The 23173-nt window shown below is 46.3% G+C and overlaps 2 protein-coding genes across 5 annotated transcripts in view; one reads left to right on the forward strand and one right to left on the reverse strand.

The window, feature by feature from the left end:
- ERI1 (exoribonuclease 1) overlaps positions 1-19688 on the forward strand; it is a 118387-nt gene extending 98699 nt beyond the window's left edge. Inside the window, exon 9 of the transcript XR_009560556.2 lies at positions 19560-19688. The gene's annotated coding sequence lies outside the window, so the exon portion shown is untranslated. The remainder of the gene's footprint in view (positions 1-19559) is intronic.
- On the reverse strand, positions 10482-22488 carry PPP1R3B (protein phosphatase 1 regulatory subunit 3B). Of its 4 annotated transcripts, XM_070044632.1 has the most exons (3): positions 21422-21677; positions 20542-20711; positions 10482-15791 (listed from the first exon to the last, which is right to left on the reverse strand). In XM_070044632.1, the coding sequence occupies exons 2-3, from the start codon at positions 20604-20606 to the stop codon at positions 14912-14914; spliced, it is 945 nt and encodes a 314-aa protein (XP_069900733.1). In that variant the 5' UTR covers positions 20607-20711; positions 21422-21677; the 3' UTR covers positions 10482-14911. The 4 variants fall into 4 exon arrangements, with proteins under 4 accessions (XP_069900733.1, XP_060147607.1, XP_030688210.1 ...); XM_060291624.1 differs by lacking the exons at positions 20542-20711; positions 21422-21677 and adding an exon at positions 22273-22488; XM_030832350.2 differs by lacking the exon at positions 20542-20711.
- Between the last annotated feature and the right edge of the window lie 685 nt (positions 22489-23173).

Genomic DNA, 23173 nt, shown 5'->3' on the forward strand with positions numbered 1-23173 from the left:
CACTTAGACATGTTTCCTTAATTAGTATTTTTCCTTCTCCATTGCAAGAATCTAACCAGTGTTCATTTGGTGAAGAATTAATGATGAACTATGGGAGTATGGAGAGGTGTTCCCTTCCTTTGAGGGCCATATAGATGCCAAGATGGAAACCATCTTGAACAGAGAAAGTCCATGAGGTTGTTGGTACTTGCAGCTTGTGCTGGGTCCCGTGGGTGCGGATCACTTTCATCCAGAATGTTTTGAGGAGTATGTTCTGAGCTGGACACTTGAGAATTATATGCTTATGACTGTTTTTAACTGTGACTCACAGGAGAGAACTGCATGGTAACAGCCTGCTTTATGAAGTTTTAATCCATGTTTCACTGTCACTATGACAGTCTCTGATGACATGAGGGGCTTGGTCCAGAATGTAAATCAATGTACTACTTCCTTCAAGGAGGAAGTCAGGCTTTGAAAAACCCATCAGCTGAACCACGGTGTGCTTCATGAGGCGGTTGATGTGCAGTGCGGCGCGAGCCCCTTCTGACGTGGGAGGTGAAATCTGCAGACTGCGCTTTGACACGTGCTGACACACACATTACTGTCACTTAGGTCACCACTTTTTAAAAAATAAATTTATTTATTTATTTTTGGCTACGTTGGGTCTTCATTGCTGCGCGCAGGCTTTCTCTAGTCGCATCGAGCGGGGGCTCCTCTTTGTTGCCGTGCACAGGCTTATCTTTGTGGTGGCTTCTCTTGTTGCAGAGCAGGGGCTCTAGGTGCGCGGGCTTCAGTAGTTGTGGCGCGTGGGCTCAGTAGTTGTGGCTCGTGGGCTCTAGAGCGCAGGCTCAGTAGTTGTGGCCACGGGCTTAGTTGCTCCACAGCATGTGGGATCTTCCCAGACCAGGGCTTGAACCCGTCTCCTCTGCATTGGCAGGCAGATTCTTAACCACTGTGCCACCAGGGAAGTCCCAGGTCATCTTTCTAATCTATAACTCTTAATCTGTCTTGATAGATTTTTTTGAAGTATAGTTGATTTACAGTGTTGTGCCACTCTCTGCTGTACAGCAAAGTGACTCAGTTATACACGTATATACATTCTTTTTTTAAATATTCTTTTCCATTATGGTTTATCCCAGGAGATTGGATATAGTTCCCTGTGCTGTACAGTGGGACCTTGTAGTTTATCCATTCTAAATGTAATAGTTTGCATCTGCTAATCCTAAACTCCCAGTCCATTCTTCTCACTCCCTATAACTATTAATCTGTCTTAATTTAAAAAAAATAAATTTTGTAACAATTTCAAACTTCAAAAAAGTTGCAAGAATAGAACAAAGAACTGTGTGTCTTTCACACAGACCCTTCCAAGTTTCACTCATGATATGCTTGGTAGCAAACATACCAGTTCTCCACCACATGATCTAGTCTGTTTAGATCTTGAGTTTCATGCCCTTGACCTGTATGAAGATTACATTTCCTAGAACGACCCTTGGCTTAGGTTTATCCGTGCTTCTTCATGATTAGTCCCAGGTTATGCACTGAGAGCAGGATTGTCATGAAGGTGACATTGTGTTCTTATTGTACCCTGTCAAATGGCCTGTGATGTCACTTTGTCCCGTTAACTTTGTGTCCCAGTGGTATCTCTGATCACTTGATTAAGAGAGTGTCTGTCCCATTTCTCCACTGGAAAGTTACTTTTTTCTTTTGCAATTGATACATATCATGTAAATATTCCATTACTCATTCCACTTTCACATTCCACTTCCACTTTTTTTCCACTTTTCACATTCACACATTCACTTTCACTTCCACTTTTGTTTCAGCACCCATTGATGTTTCTGGGCCTGAATTTATTACCGTGATGTTTGCCAAATGGTAATTTTCTAATTGTATCTTTCTTACACATTTACTAGTTGGCATTCTATTGCAAGGAAGAATTCTCATCTCCCATTTGTAAATGTATCTGTTTATAAACAAATGAGTTATTGTTCATTATAATCTAGTATTCAATGGGTTATTATCTGTTATTTTCATTAATTACTTTGATGCTCAAATTGACCCAGATTTTGACAGTAGGAGCTCTGCAAAACAGGCTTCTGTGTCATTTTGACATGTGCCCATCACTCTTGAGCACTGGCTTCACAACAAGCTGTTCCTGGCTTCTCTTGTACTTTCCCTGCCCCAGCTCGGGATCAGCCAGTTCTCTAAGGAACCTTGGTTCCTTTTCATGCAGAATGATATTAGAAGCCAAGATCTGGGTGCTAAGTGTGTGCAATGCTACTGGAGTGTTGCTTCTCCCAGGCCCTCCCAGTGGACAGAGCTAGGAAATATATGTATTTTTATACACACACTCAGGCATACACACATATGTATGTATGCATGCGTACCTTTCCTTCTTTGCTTCTGTCTGTTTCTCTGGGTCCCATTATCCTTAATATGCTTATTTGCTCAATCCACTGTATGTAGCCATTCTCCCTAACTATGAGGCTGCCTTTCCATGCTGCTCTGATACTATCCTTGTAAAGGTCATCATTCCTAGCTGTTGCAAGCCACCCCTGTCACCTTGCTTTAATACCATCCTTGCCCAGGCCTGTTAACCTCCTGCTTGTGCCTGCCCAATGACTGTTGGACTGAATTAGGAAGGAAGGGAAGAAAAGAAAATTTTTGTTTCTGTTTCTTTTTTTTTTTTAATTTAAAAATATTTATTTATTTATTTGGCTGCACTGGGTTTTAGCTGCAGCACACAGGATCTTCGTTGCCGCGTGTGGGATCTTTAGTTGCAGCATGTGGGATCTTTAGTTGCGGCCTGTGGGTTCTTAGTTGTGGCACCCAGGATCTAATTCCCTGACCAGAGATCGAACCCGTGCCCCCTGCATTGGGAGCATGGAGTCTGAACCACTGGACCACCAGGGAAGTCCCAAATTTTTGGCTCTTAATTAGAAGAAAAAGTAAGCAAAGGCTAAATGGAAATTATCTGCAATGATTACTTTTTTGTTCACTAGTACACTCCAGGATTTAAGCTATAAGACAGCCCATCTACCTTTATGGTATGACTATTGACATAAAAGGGTCTTAAGTGCCTCTAAGTCTACTTCAGGACTGTAATTATGAGCAGGAGGTAGGGAAGAGGCAGATGCTTCTGCCTTCTGTGCTGTATTTTGGCCTTGACTGTAATAGCAGGGATAGGGCTGTCAGCATAGAATGCTTGTCAGCTGGTCTAGACATGCATCATGCCTAATGAAAGAAGAAAGAAAAAACGATTGATTTTTCAGTGGTTCTCACCAAGAGGTTATACTTTTCACCTTCAAGGTGGCCTTGACCTCTGCTGAAATAAGCACCAGAAAAATGAATGTGTTCCCATAGTTGGTAATGACTGTTACCTAATTATGAGGTCACATTTCCTGTCACTTGGGCAATAAGTAATTGCCATTCCTTCCAAGTTGATTGCAGGCTCCTTGAGGGCAAGGTGCAGGATGGTTACTTATGAAATCTCCCACAGAGACTTGCAGTTAGTGGCCGATTCGTAGCTGATGACTCAAGGTTTGATTCTCCCCACCGTTCACCCAGCCAGACCATTAACCGTAATACTGGGCAAAGACTCACACCTATTTTCCTATAGTGGTTTCGTCACCTCCATTGTTCACATGTTAGAAATTATTCAAATCTGTAAACTTCTGAACTGATTAGGGAGGCAAAAGCAGAAGTCGGCCCTTTTGAATTTCATCATCTCATCCTCCCTTCGTCCTCGCCTCCCTCCCTGCCCCTGATTCAAAGGCTGGCAGAAGTTGATGCAAGAATGACCTTGACCTAGGTAAGAAAATGGCTCTGCTGCTGAATTGTGCTTCTTCAAGTTCAGAGCCGGCCGAGTGGCAGGACATCCAGGCTTGGGACTGCAGTCGGAGCCCTGGTTGTAGGCTGGCTTCTGCTGGGAACTCTCTTGTTCAGCTTTCATCAGGTCTCCTAACCTCCCTGGGCCTCATCGTCTGCATCTGTAAAACTGGAGGCTGGATCTCATGATCTCTTTACAGCCTCTGGTTCTACAGTTGTCTTACTCGGGGCTTGTGAAATACTGTGATTCATGGCCACATCCTGAACGATAGCACAAAGGTAGCAAAGTGACAAGGAAAACTGAGAGTAAAAGTGTAGTTTATGGTAACACTAGAAAGACCATTCTCCGCAAACTCACACCTAAACCTCTTTTTTTCAGTGTGTGTGTGTATATTTGCTTGCAATTACAGGAAGAACTATAGAAAGCCACTTACAGCTGTTGCTGGAGATTAGTTTTAAATTTATATGGAAAACCAATCCCTAGAATAGCTAAAACAATTGTGAAAAAGAAGAATAACGTAGGAAGACTCACTGCCTAAGACTCACTACCTATTAGGTCTGACCATACAGCTAGAGCGATCAAGGCTGTATGGTATTGGTGGAGGGATAGACAAAGCCATCAGTGGAACAGAATAAAGAACCCAGAAATAAACCACACAAATATGCCCAACTGCTTTTCAGTGAAGATGCAAATTAATTCAATGGAGGGAAGAAAGCGTCTTCAGCCACTGGTGCTGAAACAAGTGGATCTCTCTAAGCAAAGAGAATGAACTCTGAGCTCAGCCTTTCATCTTCTATAACAGTTAACTCAAAATGAATCATATATTTAAATTTAAAATGTGAAACTATAAAATTTTTAAAGGAAAACATAGGGAAAAATCTCTGGGATCTTGGGCTAGTCAGAGAATTCTTAGACTTGACACCAAAAGCATGATTCCATAAAGGGGAAAACTGATAAACTGATAAAAAGTAAAAAATTTTGCTCTGGGAGAGTCCATGTGAAGAGGGTGAAAAGGCAACCTATAGATTAAGAGAAGATATTTTCAAACTACACATCTGACAAATAGTAACACCACCAAAATCTGATAGGTTGTGGAGAAACTGGATACATCACCAGTGGCATTGTAAAATGGGGCCGCCACTCTGGGAGACACCCTGGCAGCTTCTCACAAAACTAAACACGGGACTACCATCTGACCCTGTAGTTTCACTGGGCATTTACCCCAGATCAGTGAAAATTTATGTTTGCAGAAAAACCTGTACATGAATATTCATGACTGCTTTATTCCTAACAGCCCCAAATTAGAAACAACGGAAGTGCTCTTCAGTGTATTAACGGTTAACCAAACTGTGGGACATCTATACCATGGGGTAATACTCAGCAATAAAAAGGAACACATTTGATCCGTGGGACAAGTTGGCTGAATCTCCAGGGAAGTATGCTGAGTGGAAAAAGACAGTCCCCAAAGATTACATACTATATGATTCCATTTATACAACATTCTCGAAATGACAAAATTATAGAGAGGGAGAACCGAAGAGTGGTTGCCAGGGCCGAGGACCTGGGTGCGGTGGGAGGACGGAGAGGGAAGAGGCGGCATGCCTATAAAAGGACATGAGAGATCCTTGTGGTGGTGGAAAGGTTCTGTTTTGACTGCACCAATGTCAGCATCCTGAGTGGGACGTTGTGTTACAGTTTTGCCAGATGTTCCCACCGGGGGAAGCTCAGTAAGAAGTACATGGGCTCTCTCTTATTATTTTTTAAAATTTCATGTGAATCTACCATTATCTCAAAATAACAAAGTTTAATCTAAAATAAAGAAGCATTGGCTTCTCTGTCTGGGCTCAGTTTGATACAAGTAAATGGAGTTAAAACATGTAGAATTTGGGAAAAGAAAAGACTAAAATAACCCTTGGAGGGATTATAAATCGCTTGGTGACAGTGATACATCTTTTTCTTTCTATATTCCCCAGAGTACTTGGCCCCAATCGTCAGCTTACCCATAGAAGCACTCAGTAGTGTTGTTTTATGTATCACTGTTAGTGTGGAGTAGAAGTTGCCTTGTCAAACAGTTTAATTTTTGTATGTAAATGTAAGACACGCACGTACCGTAATAAGCAACTCAGATGTGGTTGTGTGTGAATAAGCCGATGATTTTTTGTGAAAGGTGATAATTAACCTTGATAACGTAAACAAAACATAACTAAAGTCCTTTTGCGTAATATGGGGTTAAATCGTTGTGTTTTCCTCCCATAGAGGGTGTTTGCTTGTTTGTTAGCTTGCTTTTGTTTTATTTTACAAGATATCTTTGACCTACGTTCACTAGCATAGGAAGCAGGGGCAGTGAACTGTGCTCTAAGGCACAGGTTCTCGCCTCTATTTCTGGAGCCCAGGGCTCTTAGGAAGCGTCTCAGGAGTCTGGGGTGGGGGGAGATGGCTGTGGTTCCCTGCTTCCAGCAGTATCCACCTTAGGCAGCTCTCTCTCTTGTCTATTTTGCAAATTGGGTTCTTGTAAGATTTGGTTTAAGAACAGATTCCAGTGCTTCGTAAAACCCCGTCGTTCGCCGTTTTGCAGGGCTGAGGTTGCAGCTGGAACCCAGTGTCTCCAAATCCCCCTTCTGGGGAGATTGTGGAGAGGCTGAGCAGATAAGGGTGAGAGTGCTGTGTAGGGGTGAAAGCACCAGTGGCATCTGGCATCACTCTTTCTCTCCTGCTGCAGTCACTGCCAGCAGTGTTGTGTATTTAGTGTTGCCTTTGCCCTGGCTGGGACAGGACACACCACCTGCAGAAGCTCTGAGGCAGAAGCTCCCCATTTCAAAGCAGAAAAATGAACCAGTGTGAGAGGGAAGTTTGCAGAGAAAATACTTTTTGATTTTTCTTTTCAGTCTGTGTTTTGTGTGTGTGTGTGTGTGTGTGTGTGTGTGTAGTAGTAGTAGTAGTAGTAGTAGTAGTAGAAGAAGAAGTAACACACAAGTAACGTAAGTCATGAAGGACCCAAGGTGTGAGGTCGTCGATCAGTTGATGAGAAAAGCAGCTGGGGACTGGAGAATTCAAACCAACAAATGCTTATTGCATGCAGAATGTGCAAAGCAGTGTGCAAAAAAGAATTTATGAAAATATTTGGGGGATATTTCAGTGTTTGTTTTAATAGGTAATTGATTAATGGTGAATAATTAATATTAAAATAAACTTTAATAAAATGGTGTGATAAGAAGCTCAGCAAAATGTCACTTGGCTAATTCCACATTCAAATGGGACCAATATGTCCACCAGAGGGCAACTAACTAGGTGGCCCTGGGAGTGAGCCCAGCAGGTGGGGAGTCATTTTCTGTTTTCAGTGCAGGTTGTGATGTGTGGTGTAGCTATGTTCTCTGAAGAGGGATGAACCCGGGGAAGCTTAACCCACATCTGGTGGTGGAGAGCTCCCCTTGGATGTATCGGGGCTTTGTAAAACTTTTTCAGGTCCCTGCAGGACAGGGACGTTGGGGTCCTCTCCACACTGCTGCCCCTCCTCCAGCACTGGGTGATGGTAAACGCCAGCCATAGGAGATGACAAAACTTAAAACAAAGAGCATGTGTGTCCACATCACAAAGATGGCCATCGGGGAGGAAGGGGGGATCTTCAGGGCTGAGGCCTGGAGCGTTTTGGAGATGAATTTCTACTTCTTTGGTCTCCTGTGGTGCTTAAGGCCTCTTGAACTTGCTGGGCCAGAGAGAGAGGAGCTGAGACCCTGTAGTTTGCAGAATTCCTGGGAGCACTTAAGTGGTACTTTCTGGGGACTGGGGCTTGGAATACTGCGAGATTCAGCCTGTGTCTCAGTCCACAATGAACAACTTTCTCCGGGAGCTTGGTGATGCCCTATTTTTGGGCACAAGGGTTGGGGTGGAGAGGTAGTAGGACATAAGCCCAAACCATTAATAACCCCTTTCCTTTTAAATTCTCTACTCTTAAGAGTGAATTGGCTGGAGTTTCCAGAGGGCTTTTGGCCATCAGCACTACAATTAGGAAACAAAACCTAACCAACAAAAACACATCTAAACCACAGACAAAATCACCACTCTGTTATAACCCATCCACCCAAAAGCACTACGCAGCCAGAACTGATTCTGGCCCATGACTGGCCAGGGCTTTCTGAGCTCCCTGAGGGTCTGAGAAGATCCCAAAGGCCCAGGATAGGTAAGCCCGACAGGCCTGGCACAGTAGGGTTGGCCCAGCTGCTGGTTTACACGAGCGCTCCAGGGTCATTCAGAGCGCCCCTATTCATTCTCAAAAGCATCCCAGTTTGGACGATAAAATTATATGGTCTTTAAACAAACAAACTAAAAAGCTGACTCCAGGCCTCAGCTGAGGGTCTACAAGTCACCTCTGAAGTCTCACTCTTTCTATGTGACTCTTCAATCGGGGTCAGCAAACTACGGCCAGCAGGTCAAGTCCAGCCCTTGGCCTGTTTGTGTATGACCCACAGCAGAGAACGGTTTTTACATTAAACATTTTTTTTTAAAAAAAGAAGAATATGTGACACAGATCAAATACGATCTTCAAAGCCTAAAATATTTACTATCTGGCCCTTTACAGAAAAAGGTTGCCGAGCCCTGATCTAGCCGCCTGATCTTGCGTTTGGCGTAGAGGGCCAGGGGCCTGGATTATCATTGTCTTTGGCTCCAGAGAAAAGAGTATTGTGTATCCGCATCCTACCTTGGCCAAACTCAAGTCTGGCAGAGGGCCTGGTGCCGGGGAAGTGCATCAGTGTCTGTGGAATGAGTGTCAGCTACCAGAGAACCCCACGTGGGCAAGACCTCTGTTGCGATTCCCTGTCTCCTCTCCAAGGGTGGGTGATGGCAAAGGGGGAGGAACAAGGGTTGGGGCGTCCTGTGCTACAGGTGAAAGGCAGTGCTGGCCCCGAATCTAGCCCGTCTCCTCGAACACATGGGGAGCTACGGGGCCCTTTGGTGGTTTCCTTCCGTCAATCACATCCTGCTGTCCAGCTGGGCCCTAGGATGCCCAAATCATTTAATGTTGACCTTTATGCTTTCGTGTGGTCGTGGTCCTTGCCATGTGCCTTTTGTGTATAAAGATGTGTGTGTGTTCATCCCTCCCCTGGGGATCGCATCTTTCTAGCCTGAGGAACTTCTTCTCAGAATCACCCTTTTAGTCTCAGTTCTGTGAGAGAGACTCCAGTTTGGGGTGACACTTCTCGGAAAAAGAAAAAGAGACCCGCGTGCGCAGTCCTCTCAGCTGTCACCGACTGGCTCTGTGACTTTCGGGAAAACACTGAGGGCCTTCAACTCTTCACCCGTAAAAAGAGCTCCCCGACAGCGCTTACAGTGCGAACACTGATGGTTTTGTGAAGTCCAAGCTGTTGTCTGGAATGCTCTTCGTGCCTGTGATCCTTACAAAGAATGCAAATAGTGTATGTGGTACTTCTTCCAAGTTTATATTTAGAACCGTTTTAAAAACAAACACGTTGGCCAACTCTGAGAAGTACTCAGGCCACCGCCAGAGCCCCTGGTTACCTTATTCCTGCTGAAAACACTCAGAGCCCCGTCAGAGCAGTTGACAGGGGGCGGCAGGGTCAAGGCCAGAACCCAGGCTTTCTGACTGCTGATACCTCTGGTAGCACCACCCACCACTTTACACGGCTCCCAGAGGACTCACCTGAAACATGTCTCTTACAGGGTTGGGTAGAAACAGCACCTAGAAACAGCCTTGCACACAAGCAATAAATGTTCCACTGAATTATTTGGATATTTGCTATTCTGGGGACATTGCTCTAGAAAAGTGGTTTGGTGGTTTTTTTGTTTTGTTTCCTTTTTACTCCAGACATCTCTGGGATGTCTGTCTCACAAGTTAGAATTATGTAATGATTATGAAAACCACATTGAATCACAAGTAGACATTCATAAAACCAGTGTTATTTTTTTCCCCTTCCCATTTCTGTGGAGGCAAAAACGTGGGCAGTGTTCGCCAGGCTTGAGAAAGGCGGTCATGCATGTAGCTCACTTTGGGCGCTTACTGACTGGGTGCTAAGATTTTAAATGCTCTGATGTTCCACGACAGAAGCACCACTGCCTTTCCCGGCGTGGCCGAGACTGATTGGCAGGAAACACCTGGCAGCAGTTTACCTCCCCTGCATCCCATCTTTTGAACTTGGAAATAAAACATCTCTGAAATCTTATTTAGGGTGAATGTCCCGTACCCAGTGGAGACAGGGCCCCACCAGGAGCTGCGTGGTTTTGCCGCTTGCAGAGTTTGTCTGATCAAGCAGTGCAAAGCTATGATAGCTGCTTACAGTTTTCCCACTGCTGCGTATACACCAAGTCAAAAATATGCTTCAAGAGCAAGTGACAGGGTAGGAAGAGACCTGCCCTTGGATCATTAAAAATGATTCAGAACAACACGGGCCCCTGTACCACTTCCCTGGCAATCACTCTCTTAGGTGTACCCAGCCTTGGCTGCTGTACAACTTAGAAAGCAATTACCCCCCTTCCTCTGAACCTTACAGCTTTTCTACTTAGCCATTGATTGTGTCCTGTCCCTTTTGGAAACCGGCATTCCAGATGTGGAAATACACAGACTGAAAATGTTCCTCCCCAGACTCTGACTCTAAGAAGAGAGTCAGTTTTAAAACAGGACACTTTCAGTTTTGTTTTCAACCTTTATTACATTTTTGCATTGAGATTCAAACAAACCACTCTCTTACACCACACAAAAGGCATCCATTCTTGTGATTTTAAAGTGCATTTCCCCTTTAACTTTGTGTACAAAAATATGTATTTTTTTTAAAACCTGTGGAACTTTCTCAACAAGGCACTTTTAGGCATGAAAATGAAGATGAGTCTCCGTTTCTACATTCACATACATAGAAGGAAGAGTGAACCACCACCATCACAGCTGCATTCTTGGAGTCTTCATGGGTCCAGCCGACTCGAGGAACTGATAAACAAGACTGTAAAAACATTCACAACCTTACAACCTGGGCTGCAACGCTTTACAACCATAACAAGGAAAAGCTGCCCGTCAGCACAGCTGTCCTTCCCCGTCCAGAGGTGTCCCACTTCAGGAAGCGAAGATACGCTGGCAAGTCGTCTTTGATGACCCTGGGAGATCCCACTGTGTGTGTAACTTAGCCCCAATGTCAGTGATCATTTCGGGAGAGACAGGCCATCAGGACCTCCCAGAGCCGACAGCCATGTGCTTTCTCCAGCACACCACATCCATTCGAGGGACTTAACATGTGGAAAACAGGAAAGACACCGAGGTTTTCACTCACTGTCCATTGAGAGGGAAGACCTAGCCAACGACACTTCTGAAAAGTAAGCAAACACTTTTTTGGTTTATAAACATATATATACAAGCCATTTAATGTCCCAGTGACTACAAGTAACGCTTCTTTTAAAAAAAGCAAATTATATGCAAAGATCAAAACCACAAAACATTCTTTTAGCAGTTCAAGATTTACATCTTTAAGAAACATTGAGAGAGTAATGTTTTGCCACCATTAAAATTAAATCTTAGAGAGAAATAAACTCTACCTTGACTCTGAAATTGTTTTAATTTCTGGAGAACTACATAACTCCATTGTTTCTCACCAGCTCTCCTATAACAAGAATACTTTAAAAAAGCAAACAAACTCGCCCAAATGCTTCACATCTTCCAAGAAACACTGAAAGCTTATTGTTTAAAATCTGTCTTTAGATAGTCTAGCTTATTTATTGCACCTAATTTGCAAATGCTCCCCAGGACATAGCAAGGAATAAATATGAAACAGAAATGGAGCTGCCTCCCCATCCATGGACAGCTGCACCAGCAGCAGAAGGCTGGTCCTTTGAGGGCAAGTTGGGAAGGGGGCCACGTGTCATCATAACCAAGAGCTGTCTGAGGGTCAAACCTACAGGTCAGGCTGCATTCATATCTCCAACTAAGAAACCTGTCACTTTCCAAGGGGAGGGGGAAGGGTAAGCTGGGACGAAGTGAGAGAGTGGCATGGACATATATACACTACCAAATGTAAAATAGCTAGCTAGTGGGAAGCAGCTGCATAGCACAGGGAGATCAGCTCGGTGCTTTGTGACCACCTAGAGGGGAGGGATAGGGAGGGTGGGAGGGAGACACAAGAGGGAAGACATACGGGGATGTATGTACATGTATAGCTGATTCACTTTGTTATACAGCAAAAACTAACACATCATTGTAAAGCAATTATACTCCAATAAAGCTGTTAAAAAAAAAAGGACAGCTGCAAAACTCACTGGTGAGCCTATTTTTGGCTAGGTAAATGAATCACGGACACAAACGATATTAAAGTAATTCAGTTGAAAGAAAGCATACAACACACAAACTTGGGGGTAGAAAATGACTGTGGCCTTGAATTATCCACGTGCACAGTCTCCTTTGCATGGAAAATTCCCTTTCTCCTGCTCTCTGTCTGCTGTTGACCTGCTGTTATCAGTTCTGATTGGGTTTTTTTCCCCACCTTTGTTCAGTACCAGTTGTAAGAATTATCAATTGAGTTTCAAGCTGTTTCCACTGGAAGAAAAAAAAAGCTGTTTTTCTTAATTAAAATGGTGACATTATGACCTTGCAAGTGAGAAAAAAAAAAAGAAACCGGTCACTTTCTGCAATGTGTCACCTGTCTACTGCCTGTGAGCTATGAACAAGGAGAAGGCCCATAGAAGGAGCAGGTCCTGAGGCCAACTGTTGATTTCCTGGGACAGAACCGCCCCAAAAGGAGACAGACTGATTGGTAAAAAGGAGACTATTTTTCAGATGCTGCAACCTCACTGCATGACCATGCTGACAGGGACCTCGGGCGGGCACTTGCTTTAGTCAGAGAAGCGTCTTTGCCAGCAGGTGAGGACTTGCCTGGTGGGGTGAGCAACCCAGGTGCACCGGCAGGGGGCTTGCAAGCAGTGCCCCTGGCAGGAAAGCAGGGGTCAGCTGGGAGGAAAGAGGGGTGGGGGAGCGTTTGTGGTGTTTTAAAAGACATACTTATCACTGAATTACCATATTTCAAATTCTGACACGGAAATGCCTTAAGATCCTTATTACTGAAAACCATACAGAAGTCACTTGAGGCATTTTTCTTACGAACAGGGAACAATCTTGATACCTTCGGTCTGTTAATAGGGAAAGGACAGTACACCTTGTACCCTTCATAAACTGGAGGAGGAGGGTGGGACTTCCTAAAGCAAAATAAATTCATGACCTATATAAGATCAGTTTTGCTTCCCATGGTGTATATTTACACTGTTACATAATAGTTCTGATCACCTGATTTGTAACACAGGGAGTACTGTCTGTGTACCTGATGTAAGACATGCTTAGATAAATCCCAGTTCTGCCCAATGTCAGCATAAAATAAAAAATGTGACTGTCCCATAAATTATCATGTAACCCGCAGTGCTGCCCACCTAGGAGAGACATAAAAAATAAAGCAGTAGATTGCAGACTAGTCACAGCCAGTCTTAGGAACAAGAACTCCGTGGAACACCACTTGAGAGCATTTAAAAAGTCAAAACTTTTTAAAGTTCAAAAAAGAAAAACCCAACCACAAAACTCTAGGAGCCAAGACACTCCAGACCTGCTTGATGCTAATTTACAAAGCCACAGAAGCTGGGAGGTCTCTTCCAACTGATCTGGATAATGCAAGTGAAAGAAGACTCTTTGCTTGCAGAGTCCAGGAGCTGTGCCCCCAAATCCAGGCAGTGGGGCATCCCTCTTCCTTCCTCCCTGAGGAAGACCTCACTTTAGTAAGGTCAGGCAAAAGAAAAATGAGGCAGTCATTTAGCTAAGCTCCAAAAACAAAAACAGAACAGAAAAAGACCCCAACCTTCTACAAATACACATGTAAAAATATTTTTAAACACCCCCAAGGACCAACCAATTTTGCCCAAGAAAAATCACAGGGTTTGGGGGTCCATCTGACAAGGAAAGTCCCAGGAGTCTCACAACAGTATGAACCAACAGACTTTTAATGCTTTAGTCCAATGTGGTTAAGAACAAATAATATCTGATATTTCAGAGTTGGCAAACAGCGAAAACGACATCTGAGAACTCGGTGAGGTTCTTCTCCCCTATCCCTTTACGTACCCACACACCATAGGTAAGAACAACCAAGTCAAAGTCCGTGGGGGCTTGTAAGGTGCTGTTTACAACGTGGAGGTTGTAAATCACAGTCAAGATACAACCAAGCACTTCCTGAAGGTGCCGAGGATACATTTAATCTGCAAATCCAAACGTCCTGAGCACAGCATAAAAGATGACTCTCCAGGAAAAGAGATCCTAAAATCCTTTCGTGAAGAAAGAGACACGGGCAAACCAGCTTGGCAAGTTACAGCAAGTCTTGTAATTGAGCCCTCGGGTGACTCAGGGTAAGAGTGCTTAGAAAGTTCCCCCCAGCGCCAAGAGGTGGAGCTAAAAGTGTCCCCCTCCTGACTGTCCTGCCTGGCACCAGCCTGCCATGGGTGGTGACACCGCACAGCAGCCGGTTGACTTTTCATAGCTGGTGTGTCGTCCTCTGCTGGGATATCTAAGTGGGGTCAGAAAAAGGAAATGCCTGTCTCCGTCATGAGCTGATCTGCCTTTATCATCTTTTCCTGAACTGCAGATGAACTGTGGAAGAAAATCAAACACACAGAGATAAAGTGTGAAGCCCACGTAGACACGGGGCAGCTGCAACAGGCGGGGAGGCCCTGGGTGGGCGGGGAAGACCACAGGAAGAGGGGGCCGGGGGGACTGACTTCCCACACCCGAGGGGAGAGGGGCTCCTCGTCACTGAGCCACCATCCTCCGGCCTGGCCAGCGCTCCCTGCAGGCCTGGGTCCTGTCCAGACTGTTTCCAGCACCATCCTGCTCGGACCCTCATTGCCACCACGCGGGTGCCAAACAGACCGCACCCCCATCTCCTCTGAGTGTGAACCCAGTTCTGTGATCTAAGCCTGGCTGGCTTGCCTGCTCGAAGAAAAAAAGTGACTAGGATCCTTTCTTTTCGAAAACTGTGCCTGATGGCAGTTCAGCTTTTCTCTGGGCTTCCATCTCCATCCTGGGGTGATGCAGCTCGGCTCCTCTGCACCCACTCAGCCCGGCTCCATCCCAGGCCGTCACTAATAGTAGGGCCCAAGCTTCTCGTATCCTAAATAACTAGGCCACTCCGGAAACAGACCATAGGAACACCGAGGGCTTCCAAACTGGTCAAAAGCTATTCCAAAATCTGGTCCATTTGGTGGCTGGGCTGTTCCCTGGGTGGATTTCAACTCTGCCCGGATGATCCTATAGTTTTTGCCTTTATTGCTGTCCCAGTACGTCTGTCCATTGCACTCATAGCACACGGCAAACTCCATCCTCTCATAAGACTGAATTTTTTCAGGCAAGCTGATTTCAAAGGAGAATGTGTCCTTGTCTGAACCTGCGTACGTGTCCTTCACGTACCAACAGGGAAAGTCTGTGAAGCTTTTCCAGGTGTCGAATGTCATTCTGACTTTCACCATCTTCTCAAATGCGAGGTTCTGCACCTTCACCGTGCCTGCAATGGCTCTGTCCTTCAAGACGCAGTTCTCCAGGCAGACGTGGTCGGTCCGAAGCCGATTTCTGAAGTCCAGGTAGTCTGCAGAGGGCTGCGAGAAATCCAGCACAAAGCTCTCGCTCTCCGCTGTTGTCAGACTCACAATGCTGTCCAGGAGCTCGGTGATGTTCAGTGGAATATCTAACGGGTCATCAAACTCGGAGAACACTTTGACCATTGTCAGGGCCAGCCCTTGGTTGTCTGCAAAGGACACCCGCTTCTTCACCTTCTTCTCCTGGACGGTCGAGGCCACCGTCCCGCTGGCTTCATTCTTGCCGCTCAGCTGAATACAAGGCCTCAGGGGTTTGCTTGACTTCGGGGAGATCTGGAAGGCAAACCGCTCTCTGCGCAAGGAGGGGGCCATGCAGCTGTACCTGCACTCAATGTCCACAGCCATCACGGGGCTAGAGCAGGCTAGAACCCTGGCCAAGGGGAAGGAAAGAAACAGCAAGGAGGTCAGACAGATGTTCAGGCTCATCCCTCCGACAGGGACCAGCGAACTACGTTTGCCTTCATCTTTGCCCACGGGGCTACAGCTCAATATTACCTCAAGTGTGGTCCAGTGTGACCTTGGTTTCAGGGGAGATTAACAGTGTAAAGTGGGGGGGCGGGGGGAAGAGGCCCAAGGTTAAAACAAACACAGAAGTACGGAACCACTGGTTTTAAAACTAGTTCATGGGTTTCCCTGTCAGGGCTTGTTGGGGCTGTCAGTATACTGATGGGCCATGGAGAATAATGAAAACAGCGTGCTGTTTGCCGAATTTCCTAAACTTATCCCAAACAAGGAAAGTTTTTTTTTTTTTTTGGTGGAGCACCTTGCTGAATGCAGTTTGGTAAATACTGCTTTGCTCCGATAAAAAGAAATTAATTCCTCCCACAAATACTGATTGGTGTTTGCTATGTGCCAGGCATGGTGCCAGAGACTGGGAATCAGGAGTGAAGACCGACCCACACTTGCTTTCATTCAATGTACAGATTTTTATATTCTAGTATATCTTACTTTTAAAAAGTGCCAGCAATTTAGTGTTTTTAAATCTTTCGTATCAGTGAAGAATTGTGTTTTTCTACAGTGAAAGTAGCCTCTATAAGAATAAAAAGCAAAGAGAATCATGCTAAAGATTAAATTAAATCTGACTTCATAAAAACAATTGTTTTTCTATAAGTGAAAAAAAATAAGTAAAACCAAAAAACCGAAGACTGGGAAAACATTTTCCAAAAAGCACGGCAGCGAAGTTTTAATACTTTTATAAAGAGTTCTTATAAAACAATAACAAAGTCAAATATTCCATGTAGAAAAATGAGCAAGGAGCATGAATAGACAATTCATGAAAGAAATTTAAAAGTGGCTCATAAATATGCAAAGTGTCCAGAATTACAAGTAACTTAAGAAATTCAGATTAGAAGACAATGCCTGTTTTTACCTAGTGAGTTAGGAAAGAATTTTAAAAGATGATACAAATATCTGTATTAGTCTTAATGGGCACAACCTTTCTAAATCATCATTTTCGGTTCTAATATCACATACAGGTATTAATCTTGGAAATAATTAAAAATGCGCGAAGGTTAACGTACTAAAATGTTCAGTGCAACATTATGGAGGGAAAAGGGGTGAGAAAGTAAACTAAATGACCAATAACAGGTATCCAGTTAAATCAAGTGCACCACATCCATGTGATACAATTTAATATCATCATTAAAACCATTATGTGGAAAAAGATTTAAATGGCATAAAAATTTATAATATATGATTAATGTAGAAAATGGAGAAGATAAATTGTACATAGAGACTAGACTTGTAGGGAAAAATATGCACAGAAAAAAGACTAGTGATATAATTAAAACTGTCAGAATTTTCCACGTGATGGGATTTCAGGAAATTTCTGTTTTCCTGCTTTGTACTTTCTAATATTTTCTAAAATAATAGACCTTCTCTTATCAAGAAAACAAAATGAATCTAATAAAACACCTCAAGTATCTTAAGATTCTTGGGCCAAAAACCCACCCAACGCTATTGCCTCCCTAAAGCCAAGCCATTTTTATTCTAATTACCATGGCAAATTGATATTCTGATTTGACAGTTCCAATGGGCTAATTGAAGAAGTCGGCGATGAAATCAGGATTAAATTCTCTAGCCTGAGAATCACAGAACACAGATCTGGATTAGTTGCAAAACACATCTCCCCTCACTACGGCAGAGGTGTCGGTGTGTGGTGGTGTGCTGGGGTACCAGCTCTCAGGCCTCCCGATCCCTACCCCCCCACCCCCGCCCCGGGAGGTGCTGTGGGGTGATGGCGGTAGTTCAGGAGAAGGACCGGCAAAATGCCGCTCATCATCTGACAAGAGTGGGGACCACTGGTCCAACAAATAGTATCAGTCCAATAAATAATATCTCATTTTCAACTTCTGATTTCGTTTAATCAAATATATTTTAAAAATGAGAAAGGATGAAGACGTATTGGGCTTGATCCCATTTTCAAAAACAACCACCAAAAAACCCAGCACTTCCCCAGGATGCAGGAATCACTTAGTGGTGACCAAGTGGGGAAACACAAACATTCAGAGACAAAACAATAATAATACAAATACCTGTATTAGTCTGAAAAGACCCAACCTTTCTAAATGTTCTTATCTTAATTTATAGCCATAATGTAGTTATCTAAACATGCATTAAAGGATATCTTATCCTTTAAATAAGGATATTTAAATATCCTTTAAACATCTTATCCTTTAAATATCCTTAAATAGCCTTATAGTTTCTCCTCTAACAAAGTTAAACAAGTAAAAATTTTAGGAGCAAATTGGCTATTATCTTTTCTTTCATTTTTTAAATTTATCTATTCTTTTATTTATTTATTTTTGGCTGCGTTGGGTCTTCGTTGCTGCGCGCGGGCTTTCTCTAGTTGCCCCGAGCGGGGGCTGCTCTTCATTGTGGTGCGTGGGCTTCTCATTTCGGTGGCTTCTCTTGTTGCAGAGCATGGGCTATAGGCGCATGTGCTTCAGTAGTTGTGGCACATGGGCTCAGTAGTTGTGGTTCGCGGGCTCTAGAGCGCAGGCTCAGTAGTTGTGGTGCACGGGCCCAGTTGCTCCGCGGCATGTGGGATCTTCCCGGACCAGCGCTCAAACCCGTGTCCCCTGCGTTGGCAGGTGGATTCTTAACCACTGTGCCACGAAGGAAGTCCCTATTATCTTTTCTTATACCCATTCAATTGTTCTGGAAAGGAAAGTTCTGACTGAATTGGGCAAGACAGCTTTTTTAAAAAAAGGCAGAGGGTTCAACATAAAAAAACAAAACAAAAACCCTATACTTACAAAGTACTTGAATTTTTCTTTTCCCCTGTTCATTGCAAAACTTTGTTAGAATGCACTGGAATCACATGTTCAGTTCTACTTTTAATACAGGTAGTTTTTGCTTTTTAAATTAAATGTTAATTAAAAATAACCAAACAGCAGGCAAAGTCTTGCATCCCAGCACCGCCCCCCCCCCCCCCCGGACTCTGCCCACCCCTGACAACCTGGGTGTGAACTGAGGAGGAAGGAGGGGTTCCTCCTCTGTTGTAGCCGCTTCCTCCCTGCCTGAGTCAGCACAAGGTCAACTGCAAGCTCTCTCTGAGTGTCCCGAAGGCCTGCAAACCATCCTCAGGCATGCTTTCCAGAACCACCTTAAAACAGCTCATTAGAAAATGACTGGGAAACTCTCAAGCTATTGTGGAAACAATTCTAAAACAAGGAGATCAAGCAAAGAATCTGCATACTTGCAGTGGACTGCAGTCACTCTCAAGGTCTAATCCTGCAGGTTAGAAAGGCTTAGTTGAAGGCCTTGGTAAAGTTTCAGTGTTTGGACCCAGCAGTATAAACATGCCCCTGAGATCCCTTTTATCACCAAGCTTTAAGAACTGGGGGTGAGGAGGTGAAGCTGGAGTCGGAGCCAGAGGTAATTAAACAATTCCACTGGCACTTTCTGGAACCGAATTGGTTTTGCAGCATTCTCCATGGAGGGCAAAAGGAAGGTGAACCACCTGGCGGCCCAGGCATTCTTCCCAGGCTCCTGCTCCAGGCCCATTGCACAAGCACCCCTACCCAGAATCCCTTCACTTTTTTGGTGTCACCAGCACTGGAAGGGAGGTCACTAACCCCGGTGGCTTCAGTAGAGGGTGCAATCTGACTCTTGGCTCCCTTGCCTATCCTCACAGGTAGATTCCAGCTTTTATTAACCAGATCGGTCTCCAAGAACTGGTGCACCGAAGTGCTGGTTTGGTGTAAGCCTTCCTGGTCATCTGCTCAGAAATTCCCACATGGACCGTGACAGGGATGACCAACACCCAGACGTACTCGTAGCCACGGAGACATGCAAGGTAATAGTTTCCTAAATCCCTGAAAGGAAGGCACCTGGACAAGTGTTTTGTCCTCAAATGGCATGAAAATCATCAGTTCCAACACAGGACGCATAAGGCTGTACCTCAGGGCCCCTCTTATGACAGACTCTTAGGCCGCTCTGTCTTTCTCATGCCCATGCCAGGGGATGTGAGTCACCAGGGTTGGTCTGGAGAAAAACCAGAATGAGATGTGGACACACAGTTGAACCAGCACAGCATGACATGGGACCTGGATACCAGTTTGTTGCAGGACAGGGTCACAAGAATGTGAGTAGCTGTTACTCAGACCAGAACAGATTCTCAAAACCTTTGCTTCTAAATAGATGCCTAGGAGATCAATTTTGCCCCATGAGAGACCGGACATGCACCAAGGGTAGATTTCAGTGTTTCTGGTCAAAAGAGGGCAAACCCTAACACGCAATGCAAAGACAGAACATGGATAGTTTTGCATAACTGCTTTCCGTGTTCCTCTAGTGACAAACAACAGACCCTCTCAGCCAGGGTTAGATATTGTGGTGATTCTTCTCTAAAAACTATCGACTTGTACAGAAAATAACCCCACGACCTTCACAGTTTCAGGCGGCTGAGCTACTGACTGTCGGCTGTGCCTTTTATAGGAAGCAAATCTTTCTTTTGTATTGAGGCCAACACATTGCCTCCTCCATTCTCTTGTCCTCTGATAAGAAAAGACAGAAAAATCAGACGCACCAAGAACCCAACAGGAACACTGAAACAGCATTAAGTAAGCATTCGCAACCAGGTTACCAGGTATAATTTTTTAAAAGACGCGGCCACTTACCCCTTCGGCATTTCTTTATTCCCTCCCAAAAGGCTTGGCTGCCACAGTATGAGTAAAATTGGCATCTTTCCCTTGGTATTCAGACCATGGGGCCCTTATTCACAGCCCTAGAAGCCACTTGGACTCCTCTATTCTGTCACCATCATCCAAAGCATCTTTGAGATAAGTATCTGTGGATGAGGTGGCATATTATAGGAAAGAGGTAAGTTAAAATGGCAGTGTCTGCCATCTAAAAATGTTCAATGTGAAACACAGTGCACTGGCCTAGGAATACCTGCACATGGCTGTGCCACTTGGGGCAAGTCACTCAACCTCTCTGGGCTTGAGCTTTCTCCTCTGAGATCCCTTCCAGCTCTGACATTCCAGGTTGCTAATACTGCCTGATGGTTCTCTTCTCCCTAACTTTTCCCTGAATACCTCAACTTCACTTTTGTAGTCAGTCCTCCAGCTGTCTTCACTTTAGTCTTGGCTCCTGGATAACCCTGCCAAGTGAACTATTTCCTCTTCTCTGCACCCCAGCCCCCAAAGCCCTAACACTCTCTTCTCCTGGACCCTGGGTCTCCCAAGGAGGCCTGACCACGCAGACCACAGGCTCCAACATCTTCTAGCAACTCTCCAAGTCCTCAAGTCTGTCCTCAACTTTCTCCTCCTCTGCGGGAAACAATATCAGGACAGAGCCCAAATCTTCTAGTATGTTCTGGGCCCCCTAACCCCTCTTTTGCACTGAGTCCCTTCCACACCCCTTTCTCTGGATTCAAAAGGGTGGCACGAACAGGACACAGGCCAGAGCGTCCTGCCCTCTGTGTCCTGGTCCCGCCAGGCCCGGGCTGCACCCCGCCCCCAACCCCTCCCCGAGGTCCTTCGCCTGTCCGGAACCCACCTGTTGGGCCGCGGGGAAGCCCCCTTTCCAGCTGGCTCGCTGCATCGGAATGCCCGGAGGGAGGTGGCAGGGGAGGCTGCCGCCACCAGACTACGTGAGCCTCGGTGTGTCCGGGAGGCAGGCCTTGGGCTGGGTTCCCGGAGTTGTGACCGGCAGGGGGAGGAAGACGACGAGGAGGAGGAGCCCTAGTTATCACACCAGGGCGGGGCAGCAGGGCCACCCGAGGCGGAGCGGCGCCACGAGAGCGTCCCCGCGCGGCCACGTCGCCCCCGCTGGCCCGGGACAGCCCGTCTGGGGACCGGGAACCGGAGGTGGCTCTGCTCCGGGAGGCCCCGGCCGCCGCAGCGTCCTGTGTCCCGTCGCCCTCGGCGGCCTGAGAGATCACCAAGTGTGTTTCCCTACGTTGTACCGGGAAATCGAGGCCGGGGGAGAGACGAAGCGACTTTCCCCTGTGCTGAGACCCCATCGCTCAACTCCGGGGACACTCTCTAGAAGTGTCGGGTCCCAGGCGGAAAAGCCTTGTGTCAGGTTCGAACTCGTCACAATAGGGATTAAGAGTATCTGAAGTCCCAGCCCCCAGCCCCCGGGCCGCCCGTCGCGGCCGGGACCCCCACCTCGGTGCATCACGTGGGTCCGGCCAGGCTCCATCCCACCTCTGGTCCCTGGATTGCCCTCCCCACGTGGAAGCAACAGCCTCCTTGAGCCCTTCTAAAGTGTCCCACTCCCAGAGTGTAATTGCAAGTTGGACGGAGAAAGTGTAGGTGGCACGACCAAAGACGGCCCCCGCTACGCGCCCTCGCCGCCGTCTCCGCGGCCGGGCAGCCGGCCTTGCGGGCTTGGGAGGGACGTACCTGGTACAGCTCATAAGCCCCGAGGTGCGGAGGCGCCAGCCCGCGGCAGCATCCGCGCCGGGGTGGCAGGGGCAGCGGCGGCGACAGCAGGAGCGGGGGCCGGGGCTCAGGTCGGCACCCTTCGCGGGCAGCCGCATCCGTCCGTGCGCGAGAGCTGCCCGCCCGCCTCCTCCCTGCGGCCCCTCACACGGGACTCGGTCTCCCAGCCGCCGCACGGCTCCCTTTAACTTTGCGACCACTTCTCCCCACTCGGGATGTTATCCTAGACCCCCTTTCACGTGAACGCCCCCCATAGCCAATGGGCGCGCCCGGGACGCGCGCCGTCGACCAATGGCCGTGGAGCCGCGGTCCCCCAGAGCACCGCCGCGCCACGTGATCGGCTGCGCGCCCGGAATGATAGGGCTGGCGTCCAGGGCCTGCGAAGAGGGCGGTGGGTCATAATTTCATCAGAAGCCCGAGGACCGGCGCCAGGGGGCAGAGGCACTTTCCTACAGCCTAGCATCCCGTTACAGCAAGAGGGCTGGACGCCGGCGGCTGGCAGAGTTCCCTCTCCCTAGGCAAAGTCCTAGCCGGGCAAAGTCATTCTACACCCGCGGACCTGGTTGCAGTTGTATTCCGCCGTCCCGCCCGCCCCGCCTTTGTCTTACACTTCAGCTACCGGGGGTTCGCAGATGACAGTTACTTCCCCCATCACACGTGGAGCCCAGAGGAGCCCCAAGAGAATGCCAAATGCGTTCCCCTCCGTTTTGGGTGGAGCCTTTTCGGGATCAGTATCCCCAGCTCCAGCGATAGTGTCGAAAGTAAGTAATTACTGAACGCTTGCTTTGTGCCCATCACGGTCCAGGTGTTACTGTGAAAGGAATACAGTAAAATCCTTTTTATGAAGTTGTTATTGGGGCAA

The sequence above is a fragment of the Globicephala melas genome, chromosome 21 (genome assembly GCF_963455315.2).
Source record: "Globicephala melas chromosome 21, mGloMel1.2, whole genome shotgun sequence".
NCBI lineage: Eukaryota > Metazoa > Chordata > Mammalia > Artiodactyla > Delphinidae > Globicephala > Globicephala melas.

Coding starts and splice junctions, on each gene's coding strand:
- PPP1R3B (XM_060291624.1), bottom strand. CDS start 22,409: ATGCGGCTGCCCGCGAAGGGTGCCGACCTGAGCCCCGGCCCCCGCTCC. Junction 15,792..22,272: donor GGGCTTATGAGCTGTACCAG/GTACGTCCCTCC, acceptor CCCCTTGGCCAG/GGTTCTAGCCTGCTCTAGCC.